The sequence below is a fragment of the Heterodontus francisci genome, chromosome 17 (assembly GCF_036365525.1).
Source record: "Heterodontus francisci isolate sHetFra1 chromosome 17, sHetFra1.hap1, whole genome shotgun sequence".
NCBI lineage: Eukaryota > Metazoa > Chordata > Chondrichthyes > Heterodontiformes > Heterodontidae > Heterodontus > Heterodontus francisci.
In genome coordinates, this window is record NC_090387.1 from 75,338,923 (window position 1) to 75,358,259 (window position 19,337).

General features: G+C 42.0%; 1 protein-coding gene across 1 annotated transcript in view; it reads right to left on the bottom strand.

Annotated features, from left to right (window-relative positions):
- Nucleotides 1-2,061: 2,061 nt before the first annotated feature.
- LOC137378596 (diacylglycerol O-acyltransferase 1-like) overlaps nucleotides 2,062-19,337 on the bottom strand; it is a 224,690-nt gene continuing 207,414 nt past the window's right edge. Inside the window, exons 13-16 of the mRNA XM_068048897.1 lie at nucleotides 17,596-17,661; nucleotides 11,653-11,740; nucleotides 5,855-5,917; nucleotides 2,062-2,217 (exon numbers count right to left, since the gene is read on the bottom strand). Coding sequence (XP_067904998.1) covers nucleotides 2,062-2,217; nucleotides 5,855-5,917; nucleotides 11,653-11,740; nucleotides 17,596-17,661 — 373 coding nt within the window. The remainder of the gene's footprint in view (nucleotides 2,218-5,854; nucleotides 5,918-11,652; nucleotides 11,741-17,595; nucleotides 17,662-19,337) is intronic.

The window sequence follows — 19,337 nt, forward strand, 5'->3', positions numbered from 1 at the left end:
CTCCTTATATTTTCTCTGGGGCCTTTATTAAACAATGCCCTTCACCTATTATCTCTAATAACATAATCAAGCTCGTCTCCCTTGAGCTGCTAGGCTTCCTGAGAAAACCTAGACGTTCAGGGTTAAACCTGTAAAAGAGGTTAATTCTGAGGCTACCAGCCTCATTAAAATATTTAAATGGCCAATCTGCCTCCTGTGAGCAGGTTGGCTGCCTGACCCTTGTCCTGCCTCTTTTAAACCTGGAAGTGGGCAGGCTGAGGTTGGGTTTGAGTTAATAACATTTTTACATCTCACCCAACCCCAATCAACCCGCTTTAGTTGATTATTCACCCCAACGTTTCTGACTGGACCCTGCCTAAACATTGAAGATTGGCAAAAATCTACTGGGCGTCACCAGGGTCAGTGATTACTAAAGAGAACCCAAGAATTAGTTGGAAACGAACCCTAGGATTAACAAAATACAGATTAATGAGCACAATGCCCTTTTATTGTCCAGCAGGAAAGCACCTGCTATTAGACAGAGAAATGGAACTGAAAAACTGAAGGTACCTCAAACAAAAGCTTTGGCACAACAGAGCTATAAGAGGGTCTGGGTTCAGATAGTCCAAATTTGTGTCATGTTGAGTCAACAGATGGAAGAAACTGTCACCTCATCAGCCTGAGTTGGATTCAAACCCAGATTCCAGAAGTGATCAAAGGACAGTATACCAATTAACCTACTAGAATATCCAGTTATCCATCTAGAATACTGTAATGTCTGCTCTTAATGACAGAAAAATATGATTGATGAAAAAGAAAAAAGCATTTAAGAACACTTTAAATTTAAGAATGATATGGATCTTTATTACTGAGCGTTCTTTTTAAACTTAGCAATTGAAACTTCTCTCAAATGGCTAAGAAGTGAAAGACTGCGCCTATAATGTCTCTAGAATGTAGACAGCTCTGTGAATAGTGTGCAGACAACCAAATAAACAAAGCATGTCCTTTCAATGTTAGCTTACCAGCAGTGGTACAGAGTCACTTCACTGGAACTCCTTGATGCCTTCAGAAGCTCCTCTTGTTGAATTCCTTTGGGCTGTTTCCATTAAAAGCTCCTTTTCCCTAGATCAATCTTTTTGTAACTATTGTCTATTTTAAAGAAGCCTCTAATCATCTCTGTTTTTTGGACTAGATTTTGATGTTTCACAATCTTTTGTGAAAAATCAGCTTTCCTTTTCACATTATGTATCTTGTATACAGTTTGTGTTGCTATCTCTAGCACCAGTTAAATGGCTTAACACCTTGTACGGTTGGTTACTCTCCCTGAGCTGCTTCTGCTGTCAGACTTCAAGACACATTCAAAACACTTTGGAAAGGGGAATTGATTTATCTATTTATTCTATTTGGTTAAAATATTGGTGCAGTAGAGGCAATAAAAATCAGAAAAGATATACTGGCAGAACTACTGAAATTAATGGGCACAATTAGAATCATATTACATTTCATATACTAATAAATTATGATTACAAACAAGGTTTTCAGAAAAATTCTCAGGCATTACAGTAGAAAGAATGATTGTTAAATATATCTTCAAAAATGCTACATGAATTGTGCATTTCATTTAAAATAGGTTGGGCAAGTTACACTTTAAGTGAGAGGAAAAGAAATAAAACATATTGGACATTCTTTAGGTATAAAAATGTGCAATTGATAAGTAAATTCAATTATAACATCTTGGGGGTAGCCAGAAAGGTCAAGTGGGAATGCATAACAATTCGAGGGAAATATGCAGTTCAAATTTATCTGCAATTGTCAACTGGGATATGACTGCAATTCCACACAGAGAGAACATCCTATCTTATTCAAGTAAGTAAAGGGTTGAAGTGTTGACATGGTCCAACTCTCCTCACTTAAACCATGCACCTTAACACCATCAGCAAGGATCACCAGCACGAGATGGAGAAAATCAAGCTGGCTTAACCTGACAACTGGAAATGAATATGTGGTGGGAAAAGCTTGCGTGGAGAAGAAAATAAAACAGGAAAAAGAATCCAAAAATGAAATAAAATGTTCTTTTATTATTTAATTCTGTTCATTTGCTTTAACATCTTGAAACACATAGTAATCATGGATATACATATGTACTACCAAAGGAGGGCCTAAAATAATGCAAACCCACACAATCGCATTTCCATAGAATCCTCTTAAATATTTACTTAGAACCCATGCAGTGGGAACCTGGGGGAGAAACCAAATTAAATATTAGCAAAGAAATTTGGAAGATCCTCAAGTAAAAACAATGCCTCATTATAAAAGTAGCCAGTGTCACAACTGCAAGAACCTATGGAGGTTAAAATCTACAGTTGCGGATCATTACAACACAAATTGCCATTTCAACAACATTTCCTTGGCTCAGTTTTAGAGATATGTTTTAAAAATCTTCTGATGTGTATTTTATGCCAATAAAATGTAGCTTTAGTGAATTAAATTCTCTCAGCTGTTGAGAGATCAAGTGCGACAAGTCTAAATATATCTACAAGGCCCAAGTTAGAAGTGTGATGGAATACTCACCACTCTTGTAACAACACTCAATAAGTTCAACATCATCCAGGTCCGAGCAGATTACTTGATAGGCTCCCCTGCCATTGGTCTCACCATCAAACCCCTCCATCACTACGCATGTCATTGCAATATGTACTCTCTACAGGATACACTGCAGCACCTCATCATAGAATTATTGAATCATAGAATGGCTACAGCACAGAAGGAGGCTATTTGGCCTGTCGTGTCTGTGCCAGCTCTCTGCAAGAGCAACTCACTTAGCTCTACTCCCCTGCCTTTTCCCCATAGCCCTGCAAATTTTTTCCCTTCAGATAATTATCCAATTCTCTTTTGAAGGCCTCAATTGAATCTGCCTCCACACACTCGCAGGCAGTGCATTCTAGATCCTCACCACTCAATGAGTAAAATGTTTTTCCTCATGTCACCATTGCTTCTTACGCCAATCATCTTAAGTTGGTGTCCTCTGGTTCTCGATCCTTCTGCCGATGGGAACAGTTTCTCGTTATCTACTCTGTCTTTTGAACACCTCTATCACATGTCCTCTTAATCTTCTCTCCTCCAAAGAGAACAGCCGCAGCTTCTGCAATTTATCCATGTAACTGAACTTCTTCATCCCTGGAACCATTTTCGTGAATCTATTTTTCACCCACCCTAATGCTTTCACATCCTCCCTAGAGTGTGATGCCCAGAACTGGACAGTATACTCCAGTTGAGGTCAAAACTGTGTGTTTTATACAGGTTTATCATAACTTCCGTGCTTTTGTACCCTATGCCCCTATTTATAAAGCCCAGGATCCCGTCTGCTTTATTGACCGGTTTCTCAACCTGCCCTGTCATCTTCAATGATTTGTGCACATATACCCCCATGTTCCCCTGCTCCTGCAACCCCTTTAGAACTGTACCTTTTATTTTATATTGCTGCGTCTTGTTCTTCTTACCAAAATGAACTGCTTCACTCTTCTCTGCATTAAATTTCATCGGCCGCTTTTCCGCCCATTCCACCGGCCTTTCTTCGTCCTTTTGAAGTTTAACACTATCCTCCTCACATTTCACAATGCTACTACTACATCAAAACTTACTTTGACAGCACCTCTCGTCCCTAAAACCTCTACCACCTCTACCACAAGGGGAGCAATAATAGGAACAACATCACCTCCAAGTTCTCCTCTAAGTCACACAGCATCCTGACATGGACATTTACCACCATGCCTTCTTTGTCACTGGGTTAATATCCGGTAATTTCCGACCTGACGCAATGATAGGGGCACCATTGCCACAAGGACTGCAGTGGTTCAAGAAGGCCACCATCATCATCTCAGAGCAATTATGGATGCTCTTACCAGCATCGGCAACACTCCGTGAACAAATTTTTTAAAAAGCCCTCAACTTTGCCCAATCAATGTTCCCAACCTCAGGAAAGCAACTCTTACTAAAGCTGTGTAACATTCTCAAGTCCTCATATGAGCTACCTTTCTGAGTGAGATTATTACTTTAGTAGCAATGGCACCAAGTGAAGAGCAGTTTTGCATTATGGGGCTATACTATGGCCCTTACAAAGAACAGACAGTAAAGACTTTCATTGCATCAGAATGGGCTAAATTATTTTTTTTTATTTTTTCGTGGGATGTGAGCATCACTGGCTAGGCCAGCATTTATTACCCATCCCTAATTGCCCTTGAACTGAGTCATTTCAGAGGGCATTTAAGAATCAACCACATTGCTGTGGGTCTGGAGTTACATGTAGGTTAGATCAGGTAAGGATGGCAGATTTCCTTCCCCAAAGGGCATTAGTGAAACAGATGGGTTTTACAATAATTGACAATGATTACATGGTCACCATTAGACTAGATTTTAATTCCAGATTTAATTAATTGAATTCAAATTTCACCATCTGCCATGGTGGGATTCAAACCCATGTCCCCAGAGCATTAGCCTAGGCCTCTAGGTTACTAGTCTAGTGACATTACCACTACCACTGCTTCCCCAAACTCAGGTTCCAGTATAATTCCCACTGTGCCACCCAGGCCCCCAACAAATAATGTTTTTCTGGATATATACTTTAAAAAGATAGATCACTCATTACTGTGGATTATAATCTGAATGAGGATATACTGCATATTTCATGGTCTTTTCAAGGCAACTTTCATTTTGAAATCAAATTTACCATTTTTAGTTACAATATGTAATCTAAAATGTATTGAATACATTTGTTAGCATCACAGGCAATTTATCCCCCCATTTACTAAGTCACCCGGAATGTTATCCTTTTTGCTCTCCCTACTGTCTGTAAGAGGTTTATGTGGTAATCTTGCCTTACTTCTAAATGGATACAGGTCCACAAAACAAAAGCCCCAAATGAGCATAAATTGGCACAATTGGGCAATCTCATTTGCAGAGGCAATAACAAAATCTGATGTAGGAAATAAGAATGTCTTAATGGTGCACTGAGTGCTATCCTGAGGATAAGGTTAAGATGCATTGTTGAAGCTCTGCAGCTAATCCTCGTTTCTATATGTAAACTTGTGATTGTTTAATGCTGACATTGGGTAACAAAAGTGGACTAATACACCTCACTTTGATTCTTGGGTTTTGGGCATCACTGTAAGGCTGGCATTTATTGTTCAACCCTAGTTACTTTATAGCCATTTGATACAACTGAGTGGCTTGCTAGGTCACTGCAGAGGGCAGTTAAGAGTCAACCACATTCGTGTGGGACTGGGGTCACATGTACACCAGATTAGGTAAGGACAGCAGGTTTCCTTCCCCAAGGACATTAGTGAACCAGATGAATTTTTATGACAATTGACAGCCTGATAGTCACATTTGCTGATACCTTTTTACTCAGTCTATTTTACTTTAATAAAATTCTCAAACTGCCCTGATGGGATTTGATCTCACATTCTCTGGATTATAAATGCTCAATTACTAGTCCTGTAACAACCAATACACTATCATAATGCTAAACTTTATTTCACAAAAATAAACTTCTGGTGGTAGATTTTTGTCATCACTGTCTGAGCATTAAATTGGCAGATCCCAGAATGGAGATTCTGGCAGGGAGGTTCACATGCCCCCAGCAAACCTGCTGAATTTTCCTTCCATTTATTTCGATGTGAAAATAGTCGATTATGTTCTGTTTCAGTGGGCAAACCAGCATTCCCCCCCTCCACCCCCCACACCACTACATTCTCCTGGAATGCAGCCAGACTGGTTGCTTCCTATTTAAACATAAAACATAAATTTACAATAGGAAACTACTGATCTTTGCAAAAATAGTGTATAAAATATAATGACACAGGCTATGCAACCTTACCTGCAACATCATCCCTATAAACAGCCACATGCGGAACATATGAAGTGGTGCTGCAAGCAGATACTGTGTTAAGAGAAATGTGTAATTTATTTACTTCATAAGGAAAAAAATGAAATGATCTGTATTTCATTCAGGCCAAAAAACAGTTAGAAAAGACTGCTAATACTAACCTTAAACCAGTTCTTACTGGTTGAATCACTAATACAGATTTTAATAGGTTCATAAGGCAGAGAGGTTCATCAGTGTGGTTGGAGAGGATTTAAACTAAATTGGCAGGGGGATGAGCACCAGCATATCGAAGTAGGAAAAAGAGGAATAAGATGCAAAAAGGAGTAAGAGTGTTGGCTAGCACTAGAGAAGGAAGTATTACATATTAGACAGGAGCAGACAAGGAATACAAAGACAGGTTTACAATGCATGTATGTAAATGCACAAAGTATGGTGAATAAGGTTATTGAGCTACAAGCACAAATACCTGTGTGAGATATGATGTACAGGCAATATTAGAAACATGGCTTAAAGACAGTGAGGGCTGGCTCCTTAATATTAAAGGATACAAAGTGTTCAAAAAAGATAGGGAAGGAAAAAAGGGAGATGGGGTGACAGAACTGGTTAGGGAAGACACTATTGTGTTGGAAAGGGAGGACGTCCTTGAGGGGGCAAAGACAGAATCCATTTGGTTAGAGTTGAGATGCAAAAAGGGTATGATTATGCGATTGGGGGTATTCTATAGTCCTCCAAATAATGAGAGAGCGAGATAGAGGAGCAAATCTGCAGGGAAATCACAGATGTACAAGAACTATAGAGTGGTGATATTGAGGTCTTTAATTACCCAAATATCGATTAGAATAATGCAGGAGTAAAGGGTAAGGAGGGTGAGGAATTTCTGAAATATGTTCAGGAGAGCTTCCTTGACCAGTATGCTCTTGGTCCAATTAGGAAAGAGGCATTGCTGAATCTGGTGCTGTGGAATGAGGCGGGTCAAGTGTCTGTGGGGGACCACATGGTTAACAGCGATCATTGTATCATAAGGTTTAAATTAGTAATGGAGAAGAGCAAGGAACAATCTAAAGTAGAACTTCCGAATTGGAAGAAGTTTAACTTCAATGGGATGAGAAGGGATCTAGCCAGGATAAAATGGAACCAAAGATTGACAGGAAAAACTGAAACAGAACAATGGGTGATCTTTAAGGAGGAGATGTTTAAGGTACAGACTAGGTACATACCAACAAGGGCAAAAGATAAGGGAACAAAAACCAGAGCTCCTCAGATGATGGGGGTGGTAGAGAACATGATGAAACAAAAAAAAAGAGGGTGTATGATGCATGTCAGGTGAAGTCTTCAAGTGAGAACCAGTCCAAATACAATATGTTGAGAGTGCAAGTGAAGAGGAAAATAAGACTGGCAAAGAAATAATATGAGAATAGAATGACAGTTAACATAAAAGGGAACCCAAAAATCTTCTACCAGCATGTAAATGGCAAACAAGTAGTAAGAGGTGGGGTGGGGCCTATTAGGGACAAAAGGGTGATATATGCTTAGGGGCGCAGGACAAGACGAGAATACTTAATGAGTACTTTGTATCGGTGTTTACTAAGGAAAAGGATGCTGACAAAATATTGGTAGAAGTGGAGATGGTAGAGGTAATGATGGGGTGAAAATTGATAGAAAGGATGTACTGGAAAGGCTGGCTGTGCATAGGGTTCAGATGGCTTGCATCCCAGGTTGCTAAAGGAAGTGGGAGTAGAGATAACAGAAGAGCTTGCCGTCATCTTCCAACCTGCCCTTGATATGGGGGAGGTGCCAGAGAATTGGATAGTGGCACATGTGACACCCTTATTCAAGAAAGGATGTAAGGACATTCTTAATAACTACAGGCTAGTCAGTTTAACATTAGTGGTGGGTAAGGTTTTAGAAACAATAATCGGCACTTGGAGAAGTTTGAGTTAATTAAGGACAGCCAGCACGGATTTGTAAAAGGCAGATTGTACTTGACTAATTGAATTTTTTGATGAAGTAACAAAGAAAGTAGATGAAGGGAAAGCAATAGATGTTGTCTATATGGATTTTAAGAAAGCGTTTGACAAAGTAACACATAAAAGGCTGGTTAACAAAATTGAGGCTCATGAAATAGGAGGGTCAATGTCAGCTTGGACAAAAATTGGCTTAAGGACAGAAAACAGCGAGTTGTGGTAAATGGTTGCTTTTTAGACTGGAGGATGGTAGACAGTGGTGCTCCCCAAGGTTCAGTGCTAGGACCACTGACTTTTTTTGATATATATAAAGGACTTGGACATTGGAATACAGAGTAAAAGGTCACAATTTGTCGCCCTTATGTGGCAGAATGGGCAGATTGTATCAAACGACTGCAACTGGACATCAACAGGCTAGCAGAATGGGCAGAGAGATGGAATTTAATACAAAAATGTATGAGGTGGTTCCTTTTTGCAGAAGGGATAGGGAGAGGCAATATAGACTAAATGGCACAGTTCTAAAGAGTGTACAGGAACAGAGGGACCTGCGGGTTCCTGTGCATAGATCTTTGAATGTGGCAAGACATATTGAGAGAGTTGTTAGCAAAGCATATGGGATCTTAAGCTTCATAAATAGAGGTATTGACTACAAAAGCAGGGAAGTTATGTTGCACCTTTGGAAAGCTCTGGTTAGACCACAGCTACAGTATTGTGACCAGTTCTGGTCACATTTTTGGAGGGATTTTTCTTTATTCATTCTTGGGACGTGAGCATCTCTGGCAAGGCCTGAATTTATTGCCCGTATCAAATTGCCCTTGAGAAGGTGGTGGGGAGATGTCTTCTTGAACTGCTGCAGTCCACGTGGTGTAGGTACACCCATTATGCTTTATGTGAGGGTCCTTGGGAGAGTGCAGAGAAGATTTACCAGAATGGTTCCAGGGATGGAGGATTTTAGTTACAAGGTTAGGTTGGAGAAGCTAGGTTTGTTCTCCTTGACGCAAGGGAGATAGAGGGGAGATTTGATAGAGGTGTACAAGATTATGATAGGTATAGTAGACAAAAAAAACTGTTCCCATTAGCTGATGGTACAAGGACTAGGGAATACAGATTTAAAGTTTTGGGCAAGAGATGCAGGGGGAATGTGAGGAAGAAATTTTTTTACGCAGCGAGTGGTAATGACCTGGAACTCACTGCCTCCGAGAGTGGTGGAAGCGGAAATGATCAATGATTTCAAAAAGAAATTGGATGGGCACTTGAGGGAAATAAACTTGCAGGGCTATGGGGATAGAGTGGGCCAATGGGACTGATGGGATTAATCTACAGAGAGCTGGCATGGATGCGATGGACCTCATGGCCTCCTTCTGTGCCACAATGACTCTATGGGGGGAGGTTTATGTTGGCGGCAGGGGTCTCGACATCGCGGGAAACCGACGTTGAGTGCCCTGCGTCGCCTCTTCTATGGAAGGCCCGCTGCAGCTGCAATTACCCGTGGGGTGGGCGGCCCCGTCGCTGCACGGGAAGCACGGCACGAGATACCATGCGGACTGCTTCCTGGCTCCAATTTAGTGCCAATTAGGCACTTAACTGGACAGCAGCAGGCCTGCCATAGGATTTAGGACCCCATCGCCAGAAGTCCCGACCTTGCAGAACTGCCGGCTAATCAGAGGCCAGCAACTGCAGAGCCACTGTGGAGGCAGTGGCTGCTGTTCTAGCTGCAGCGACCAGGCACTGAGGAGCCGCACTGGAGCCAGGCTTAAGGTAGGTCAGGGGGGTAAGGGTCTCGCGGGGTGGGGCTTGCGAGAGAGGGGGTGGTGGCAGCAAGGCAGGGGGCTGGCCCTCCTTTTCTGTTATTGGGTCCCTTTTTGAGGCACTGTGCCTTTGAACGAGGGATTTCCCCCCCACCCACTCCCGGAGCCAGGAAGCAGTCCAAATGGTTTCTCGTGCCATGCTTCCCGTGCGGCGTCGGGTCTGCCCACCTCATGGGTAATTGCGGTTGCGGCGGGAACAGGCCCTTAATTGGGGGTTTACTACCCAGTTAATAGCCTCAATTGGTAGTGGGGTGGGAAGGCTGTTAACAGGCCTTCCCGCCACAGACTAAATTTTGGCAGAGGCGGAATGGTAGTTGGGTCCTCCCCCTCACCTCCCGTTACCATCCCACCCGACTTTATGCTCTCCGCACCTCCAAACCCGCCACGGGGGAAGAGCATAAAATTCCACCCTATAACTCTAAGTTTATTGTTCACAATAATGGCCAATTTGAGGACATCCTTGCAAAAGTTTACTGCTCCTTTAAAGAGGCAGCAATCATCATTATGTCCCTCATTGATCACATAATCCCAGAAAAGCTGTAGGATTTCCTACAGTACATGTAAATGGCAACACTAACAATAGCAAAATATACAAACTCAACCACGCATAAACAACTACCATTATTTTGTGCTGTTACAGTCGCATATCAGGACAGTTTTTAAAGAAAGATTTACACATTTTCTTGGGTTCCTACATTTAATGATACTTGCAGATAAATACATTCTGCACTGCCAAGTTTTGAAATTTCTAATTGTTTTTTACAAAAGAATTTTGGGATTGATTTATGTTTAAGGGTTGTGTTTCTGAACAAAGTAAAAATTAAAGAGATCAGCTTTTGCAGTGAGAAGTATTCTAAAAGAAAGATAATGTCAAAAACAAGTAAGTTAGCCCATGAAAGGAACATGGTGCTTTCAAACATAGTTTGTTTTCCCCCCGCATGTTTTCGAGAAGGAACATTGAGTTCAGTGGAATTTGTGTTGACTACTTGTTCACTTACTGTCTGTGAAATAAAGCAGCTTTATGATATAGATTTGGTCTTTGTCTCACCAAGGGCTTCATTCCACCTTTGAAAAGATTGGAGAAGTGGGGACATGCTAAAGACACAATATGCGGTTCAGGTCACAAGGGGATCCTATTGTTACACCCCAGGTTATGCCATTGTATAGTTAGTATTATATTTATATGATATTTATAGCTATTATTACAGATATTGGACAGTACAGGCACACTCCTAAAATGTAAGATGGTTAGACTATTTACCAGCACCACTGTACTTGAGAACATATCTGAAGCAATTCCTAAATTTATAATAAAAGCAAAATACTGCAGATGCTGGAAATCTGAAATAAAAACAAAGTGCTGAAAATACTCAGCAGATCAGGCAGCATCTGTGGAGAGAGAAGCAGAGTTAATGTTTCCGGTCAGTGACCTTTCATCAGAACTAAATTTATAACAAGGGTATTGCAGAGTTATGTACAATTTGGCAGCACTATATATTGAGGGGTAATAGGATTAGAGTTCTTTCTTGGTAGTAAAAGGTTTAGGCTTCATGAGGAGGTGGATCTGAGGCTTACTGGGCACTGAATGTAGCTGGTTGTTGTTTGGGCAGTGAGTACTTCTGGCAATACTGATGCTGTCATGAGGGAGATGGAATCTACTAATCTTATGGTCCATTGGGCTGTGGGGAAGTTGGGAGGGCAGCTGTTTGGAGGCCAAGGACAGACCAGCAGAAAGAAGACCCAAGCTCTAAGCTGCTTCTCTAACTCTATGTGCAGTCCTATATCACCTGGTGAGAAATGAAATGTAATGTAATATATGTTAGAGACACCAACATTCCTATCTAGCTGCTAGGCAGGTTTTTTTTGCATCAGTTTATAAACACAGTGCATGATATCATTTTCACATTTTAAAAATAGAATGACACTTTAAAAACATAATTTGTCATTTACACATAATGCCATCATTACAAAAGAGACACCTGGGGCTTAAATTCCCCTTAAAGCTGTTCTCACATACCTCATGGTATAATGCTGATATTATGAATACTGAGGCTTGTCCTTCCCATTTTGAATAACCCTTCTCAATCAGTGGTCTGTAAATATGTCTATTGCATAATAAAAATAATCATTGTTATAGCATCCAAACTAATTATTGCTGTATCTATCCAGCTATATTTATACTAAAAGTTACAACATATATTAATTCAACTTGTTATTTATCTGCTCTCCTGATCATTTGTCCATTGAACTCATCACAGTATTTCACTTTCACTGGAGGCAGGCCTTTGCACCCTTGAGAGGTAAGATTGCATGCTTATTGTCTAACAACATTTCAATTCATAATTGACATAATGGTAGGATGATGACATTCAACCAATTCAAATCTACCAGTCTGAAGAAAGGATTACATTTTTTTTGCCTATCTACGGTATAGTCTTCTTCATTCTCTGAATGTAGTTTATCCTCCACATATAGATGATCAGGTTAAATAAACACAATCATTGGATGTTATCCTTTTAAGATTGTTGTGTTTGAGCTAGCCGCACAAGCCACAAGATGAATGCTCGTCTGCACTGGAAGGGGGGATTAGTAGAAGAAATTGAGCAGATATATGGGCAATGACAAAGACAAGTAAGAAATCTCCAAGAGCTCCAGACAGAGGGGTGGTAGAAGGAAAGGAGCATTTTATACAGTGAGGAAGACCAGACACAAAGTAGTCATCTAACTTTTTTCTTAATGTCTCAATTTTAAAATTCTCATCCTTGTTTTCAAATTAGTTCACAACCTTGCCGCTTTCTATTTCTATAACCTCATCCAGTCCTACAACCCTCCTCCAATTCTGGCCTCTTGTGCATCCCCCACGTCCTCTGCCCCACTATTGGAAGCTGTGCCTTCAGCCATTTATGCCCCAAGTGCTGGAATTCCCTCCCTAAACCTCTCTGTCTCTTTCTACTCCTTTAAATCACTGCTTAAAACCTACCTCTTTGACCAAGCTTTTAGTCAACCTTCCTAATATCTTCTCCTCTGGCTTGGTATTAGTTTTTGACTGACTCTCCTGTGAAATGCATTCCAACCAATATATCCTCTAATTTCTTTTGGGAGTGCACAGGTGATTTAATTAAGTGTGCAGCCCCTTTAAATTTAAGGGGCCAAACTGTGTATGGCCTGCACGGGGACTTTCGGGTTGTTTATAGGTAACATTGCTTGGAATGTTGTACTATATTAACAGTACATTATAAATGCAAGTTGTTGTTCTTTCACGTGAAGTAGTCAAATGGCAGAGGTAAGTAACCCTGGATTTCAATTCATGGCCAACTTAGACCACAGAAGCATTACTTTCTTGTACTCAGAGAACAAGAAAAAATATGTAGACTGTTCCATATAACTTTCTTGGACATGCAGCTACAAACACATTCACTTCTCCCCTTACATATTGGTCAAGGTGACCAAAACACAAGCAAAATGAATCTTTAGCTTTATTATTAACTCAGAATCAGTTAACCTATAATTTTGAGTTAACCCTCTCAAAAGTTTTCTAATTTTGCAAATCTCCATTATTTCTCACCCTTAACCTGCTCTTTTCTAGTGGAAGGAATCTTGAATTAATGCCTAATGCACTAGTCAAAGAATCATAGAATAATACAGAATAACAGAATTGTTACAGCGCAGGAGGCCATTCGGCCCATCATGTCCACAACAGCTCTCCGAAAGAGCAATTCACTTAGTGCTGCAGCTCTAGTCAAATTGGTTCTGTCCTCAACCCCTCTGGGACATCCTTTTTCTCCAGCACTGCAATGCTCTCCTTAATTAATATCGCCATCCTTCCCCCCTTTTTCCCTTTCCTACCTTTCCTGAACACCTTGTATCCAGGAATATTCATTACCCAGTCTTGTCCTTCTTTGAGCCAGGTCTCTGTTATAGCCACAGCATCATATTTCCACATGTTAATCTGCACCTGTAACTCACCAATCTTATCAACAACACTCTGTGCATTCACACACATGCATATTAACCCTGATTTAGACTTTATTACTTTCTCCCTTACTCTGGCCCCATCTAATAACTTACTATTCTTTACTCTAGTGCTATCTATCTCTCCCAGTAATATGTGCACCTTGATATTCCTCTTTGATATTTCCTCCTGGCTTCCACACCCCTGACAAGTTAGTTTAAACCCTCCCCAACAGCATGAGCAAATCGCCCAGCAAGGAAATTTGTCCCAGCTCTGGTCAGGTGCAACCCGTCCGGCCTGTACAGGTCCTACCTTCTCCAGAACTGGTTCCAGTGTCCCAAGAATCTAAAGCCCTCCCTTCTGTATCACCTTTCTAGCCAAGCATACATCTGCAATATCCTCCTATTTCTATACTCACTTGCGCATGGTACTGGGAGTAATCCGGAGATTACTAATTTTAAGGTCCCGCTTGCTAATTTCTTACCTCGCTCACTAAACTCTTTCTGCAGAACCACATCCCTCTTCCTACCTATGTCATTGGTACCACTGTGGACCACGGCTGCTGGCTGTTCACCCTCCCCCCTCAGAGTGCTCTGCAGCCAGTGACATCCTTGATCTTGGCACCAGGGAGGCAACATACCATCCTGGATTCATGCCTGCGGCCACTGAAAGTCCTATCTGTTCCAATGACTATCGAATCTCCTATCACTATCGCTCTTCCAGGCTTCCTTTTGCCCCATGCAGCTGAGCCACCCGTGGTGCCATGGCCTTGGCTCTGGCTGCACTCCCCAGATGAGCCATCACTTTCCTCAGTATTTAGAACTGAATACTTGTTGGTGAGTGAGATGCACTCAGGGGTCACCTGCACTACCTGCCTCTTTCTCCTTGACTGTCTGGCGGTCACCCATTCCCTCTCTTTCTGTATACTCGTAAGCTGTGGAGTGACCACATCTATAAACGTGCTATCCACGAAGCTCTCATCCTCATGGGTGTGCCGCAGTGACGCCAGCTGTTGCTCATGTTCCACAACCTGGAACTCAAACTGCTGCAACTGACCACACTTCTTGCACATATGGTTACACAGGACTGCAGAATCGTCCTGGAGTTCCCACATAGCACAGGATGTGCACTCCTGACATTGGAGCAGCCCTGCCATTCCTCTATCTATTAGATATCTTTGAGCTGTACAATTGTAGTCATTAAGCTCTACTACAGGAAGTGAGAACATAATTTAGACAGACATTTTAATGCATTACTGATGAAGTAATGCATTACTGGGAGCGTGTCTACCCTGAGGCACAGTGTGGCTTTCGAGCAGAGAGATCCACCATTGGCATGTTGTTCTCTCTTCGCCAGCTACAGGAGAAATGCTGCGAACAACAGATGCCCCTCCACGTTGCTTTCATTGATCTCACCAAAGCCTTTGACCTCGGCAGCAGACGTGGTCTCTTCAGACTACTAGCAAAGATCGGATGTCCACCAAAGCTACTAAGTATCATTACCTCATTCCATGACAATATGAAAGGCACAATTCAGCATAGCGGCGCCTCATCAGACCCCTTTCCTATCCTGAGTGGCGTAAAGAGGGCTGTGTTCTGGCACCTACACTGTTTGGGATCATCTTCTCCCTGCTGCTCTCACATGCGTTCAAGTCTTCAGAAGAAGGAATTTTCTTCCACACAAGTTCAACCTTGCCCGTCTAAGAGTGAAGACCAAAGTTCGAAAAGTTTTCATCAGGGAACTCCTCTTTGCTGACGATGCTGCATTAACATCCCACACTGAAGAGTGTCTGCAGAGACTCATCGACAGGATTGCGGCTGCCTGCAACGAATTTGGCCTAACCATCAGCCTCAAGAAAACGAACATCATGGGACAGGACGTCAGAAATGCTCCATCCATCAATATCGGCGACCACGCACTGGAAGTGGTTCAAGAGTTCACCTACCTAGGCTCAACTATCACCAGTAACCTGTCTCTCGATGCGGAAATCAACAAGCGCATGGGAAAGGCTTCCACTGCTATGTCCAGACTGGCCAAGAGTGTGGGAAAATGGCGCACTGACACAGAACACAAAAGTCCGAGTGTATCAAGCCTGTGTCCTCAGTACCTTGCTCTACGGCAGCGAGGCCTGGACAACATATGTCAGCCAAGAGCGACGTCTCAATTCATTCCATCTTCGCTGCCTCCGGAGAATCCTTGGCATCGGATGGCAGGACCGTAACTCCAACACAGAAGTTCTCGAGGCGGCCAACATCTCCAGCATATACACCCTACTGAGCCAGCGGCGCTTGAGATGACTTGGCCATGTGAGCCGCATGGAAGATGGCAGGATCCCCAAAGATACATTGTACAGCGAGCTCGTCACTGGTATCAGACCCACTGGCCGTCCATGTCTCCGCTTTAAAGACGTCTGCAAACACGACATGAAGTCCTGTGACATTGATCACAAGTCGTGGGAGTCAGTTGCCAGAGATCACCAGAGCTGGTGGACAGCCATAAAGGCGGGGCTAAAGTGTGGCGAGTCGAAGAGACTTAGCAGTTGGCAGGAAAAAAGACAGAAGCGCAAGGGGAGAGCCAATTTTATCTGCAGCACCTGTGGAAGAGTCTATCACTCTAGAATTGGCATTTACAGCCACTGCAGGTGCTGCTTCACAAACCACTGACCACCTCCAGGCGCTTACCCATTGTCTCTTGAGACAAGGAGACCAAAGAGAGAGCTTGCATTACTGGGAGTGCAATCATTCAGAGAAGATATTAAACTGAGTCCCGGTCTCTGTTCGGTTGGATGCCGTTAAATTGTACAATTTGAAGAAGAATAGGGAGTTCTCCTGGTGTCCTGACTAATGTTCCCCTTTCAACCAGCACCATCCAAAACAGGTTAACTGTTTATTTCACTTTCTGCTTGAGGGAACTTGCTGCATGAAAATTGGCTGCTGCCTTTGCCAATGTAAAAACAGTGACAGCACTTTAAAAGTAATTAATTGAAAATGTAGATATCCCGAGGAGGTGATAGATGCTATATAAATGCAAGTTCTTTCTTAGTTTTACAATGGCTTTCTCAAAATGATTTTATTATTCATTCAGGGGATGTGGGCACTGCTGGCAAGGCCAGCATTTATTGCCCATCTCTAAATGTCCTTGAGGTGAGCCACCTTCTTGAATCACTGCAGTCTGTATGGTGAAGGAGTTCCCACTGTGTTGTCAGGTAGGGAATTCCAGGATTTTGACCAGCAACGATGAAGAACTGTGATATATTTTCAAGTCAGGATGGTGTGTGAGTTGGAGGGAAACTTGCAAGTGATGGTGTTCCCATGTACCTGCTGCCCTAGTTTTTCTATGTGGTAGAGGTTGCGTATTTTTAAAAATTATTCCTTCATGGGATGTGGGCATCGTTGGCAAGGCCAGCATTTGTTGCCCATCTCTAATTGCCCTTGACAACTGCTAGGCCATTTCAGATGGCAGTTAAGAGTCAATCACATTGTTGTGGGTCTTGAGTCACACATAGGCCAGACCAGGTACTAACAGCAGATTTCCTTCCCTAAGGGACATTAGTGAACCAGATGGGTTTTTACGACAATCGATGATAGTTTCCTGGCACCATTACTGAGACTAGATTTCAATTCCAGATTTGTATTAATTCATTGAATGTACAAATTCCACCAGCTGCCACAGTGGGATTTGAACCCCTGTCCCCAGGGCATTAGCCAGGGTCTCTGGATTACTAATCCAAAGACATTATCACTATGCCATCTTGTCCCCCAAGGTGCTGTCGAAGAAGCCTTGTTGAGTTGTGGCAGTCCATCTTGTAGATGGTACACACTGCAGCCATGATGCACAGGTGGTGGAGGGAATGAATGTTTAAGGTGGTGGATGGGTGCCAATCAAGTGTTCTCTATAGCTCTTCAATAGTGCAGGCATTAGAGCTCATACCAACACTAACTTTCAGGTTTCTTTAAATTCAAATGTTATTAAGCATACCTGGGAAAATCCAGAGTTTTTAACCCTTACCTCATGTACCACTTGTGAAGAATAATATTCGAATTTGACCAGAAGTAAGTGAGAGTCTCGGAGTTCCTGCACAGAATATAAACATTTTAAAACCTTCAGTATTCCCTGACATGTCAGTTCTTCTACTATTCACAAAGGCAGAATTTGAGGTTAGACTGTGAGGTAACAGTACATTTAATTTGTTTCATTCAAAAAAATCAACCTCTTAACTGGTTACACATTGGACATGCAACTTAAAATAACGGCTTACCCAGAAATAAACTAGAGTGAGCCTGGACCACACTGCAATGAGCCCTTCAGGTTTATCATCAAGAGGTAATTTTCTAAAAGATCAATGATCCTTTACATTGTCAATCTTGCATACACAACATGTACTTATCTTAAGATACATGGCGGGCAATAGATGCAAAGCAGCCATTACAAATGTCAACTATGTAGAGGAAAGCATGAAAGAGCTTGATGGAAGTGGGAACATGATGCCATGCAATGTGGATGAGAGGGACAGAGAAGAAATAACAAAATGCAAAAATTTCTTATAAAATCTCCCCCTCAAGAAAGGTCTTGAGTTCTGATGAAATGTCACCGATCTGAGACGTTAACTCTGTTTCTCACCCCCAGATGCTGAGTATTTCCTTCATTTTCTGTTTTTACTTCAGATTTCCAGTCTCCGCTATATTTTGCCTTTATATTCCTTAAATATTTGGCTGATAAATCTCTGCTATGGGGATGATCATTCATTATTGAAACTGCTCATGGATTAACAATTCTTCAGAATGACATAGAACATCTAGCTATATCAATGAAAACAAAATTAACAGCTGTTCCCAACAAATGTGAACAACTACAGAACAAAAAGCCTTCCATGCATAAAATATAATGCCTTATGATGTCCATCTGGAATGAATCTGAGTATCTTGCCAGTCACTGAATTCTATAAAACGCATTGTGGGCTGCTCTGACGACTCAGTAAGTTTAGTGAGGTTTGATCATCAGGCTATGCTCAGCATTACAGAAGCTCAGGGCCAAAGTTAAAGAGGAAAAAAACCAAAATCAACTAGGATCCCTTTTCCTAATAACTATACGGTAACCAATTAGAAAGTGCATGAGTGACTGTCAAGTGGAGGTCAAGTGAAGGCAAATCAGGCTTGGCTATGATGCATTGCACTGTCAAATATCTTCTCATATACTTAAGTTCCAAAATCCAAAAGAAAACTCGCTAAAATAAATCATCAGAAAACACTGGGGAATTGGAAAGATCAGGGATAGAGGGATGGAGATCAAAAAGGCCAGGTCAGTGTGAGATCGTGGTTCGGGGGCATTGTGACTCTGGGGTGGTGGAGGGGGGATCTGATCACAGGCGTGGTTTACAGGTGAGCTTGATGGGCCGGGGTGGGGGGGAAAGTACTCCTGCTCCTCCTTGTTTACCAGCTGTGTTGGAAAGGCACTTATCCGCTGGATCCAGCAGTCCTCGCCTTGCTTTAATTCTGCGTTTCCAAGTTCCAGGAAACCCAGCCAGCCAAAGTAAAATTTAAAATGTTAGTAAAATATGAGGCACATTAAAATAGTCTCATTAAACCATTTAAATGAGAAGGCCTCCTTGTGGGAGTGAGTTGGAGGAGAAGGGACATATTTTTTCTCAGCAGTGGGAGGAAAAAAACCTGTTGCTCTCACCAAGAAGATGTGGTTAAGGTGATTGAGGAGATGAGTGACAGCAGCTTTGTGCCCACATCATGGATGCAATG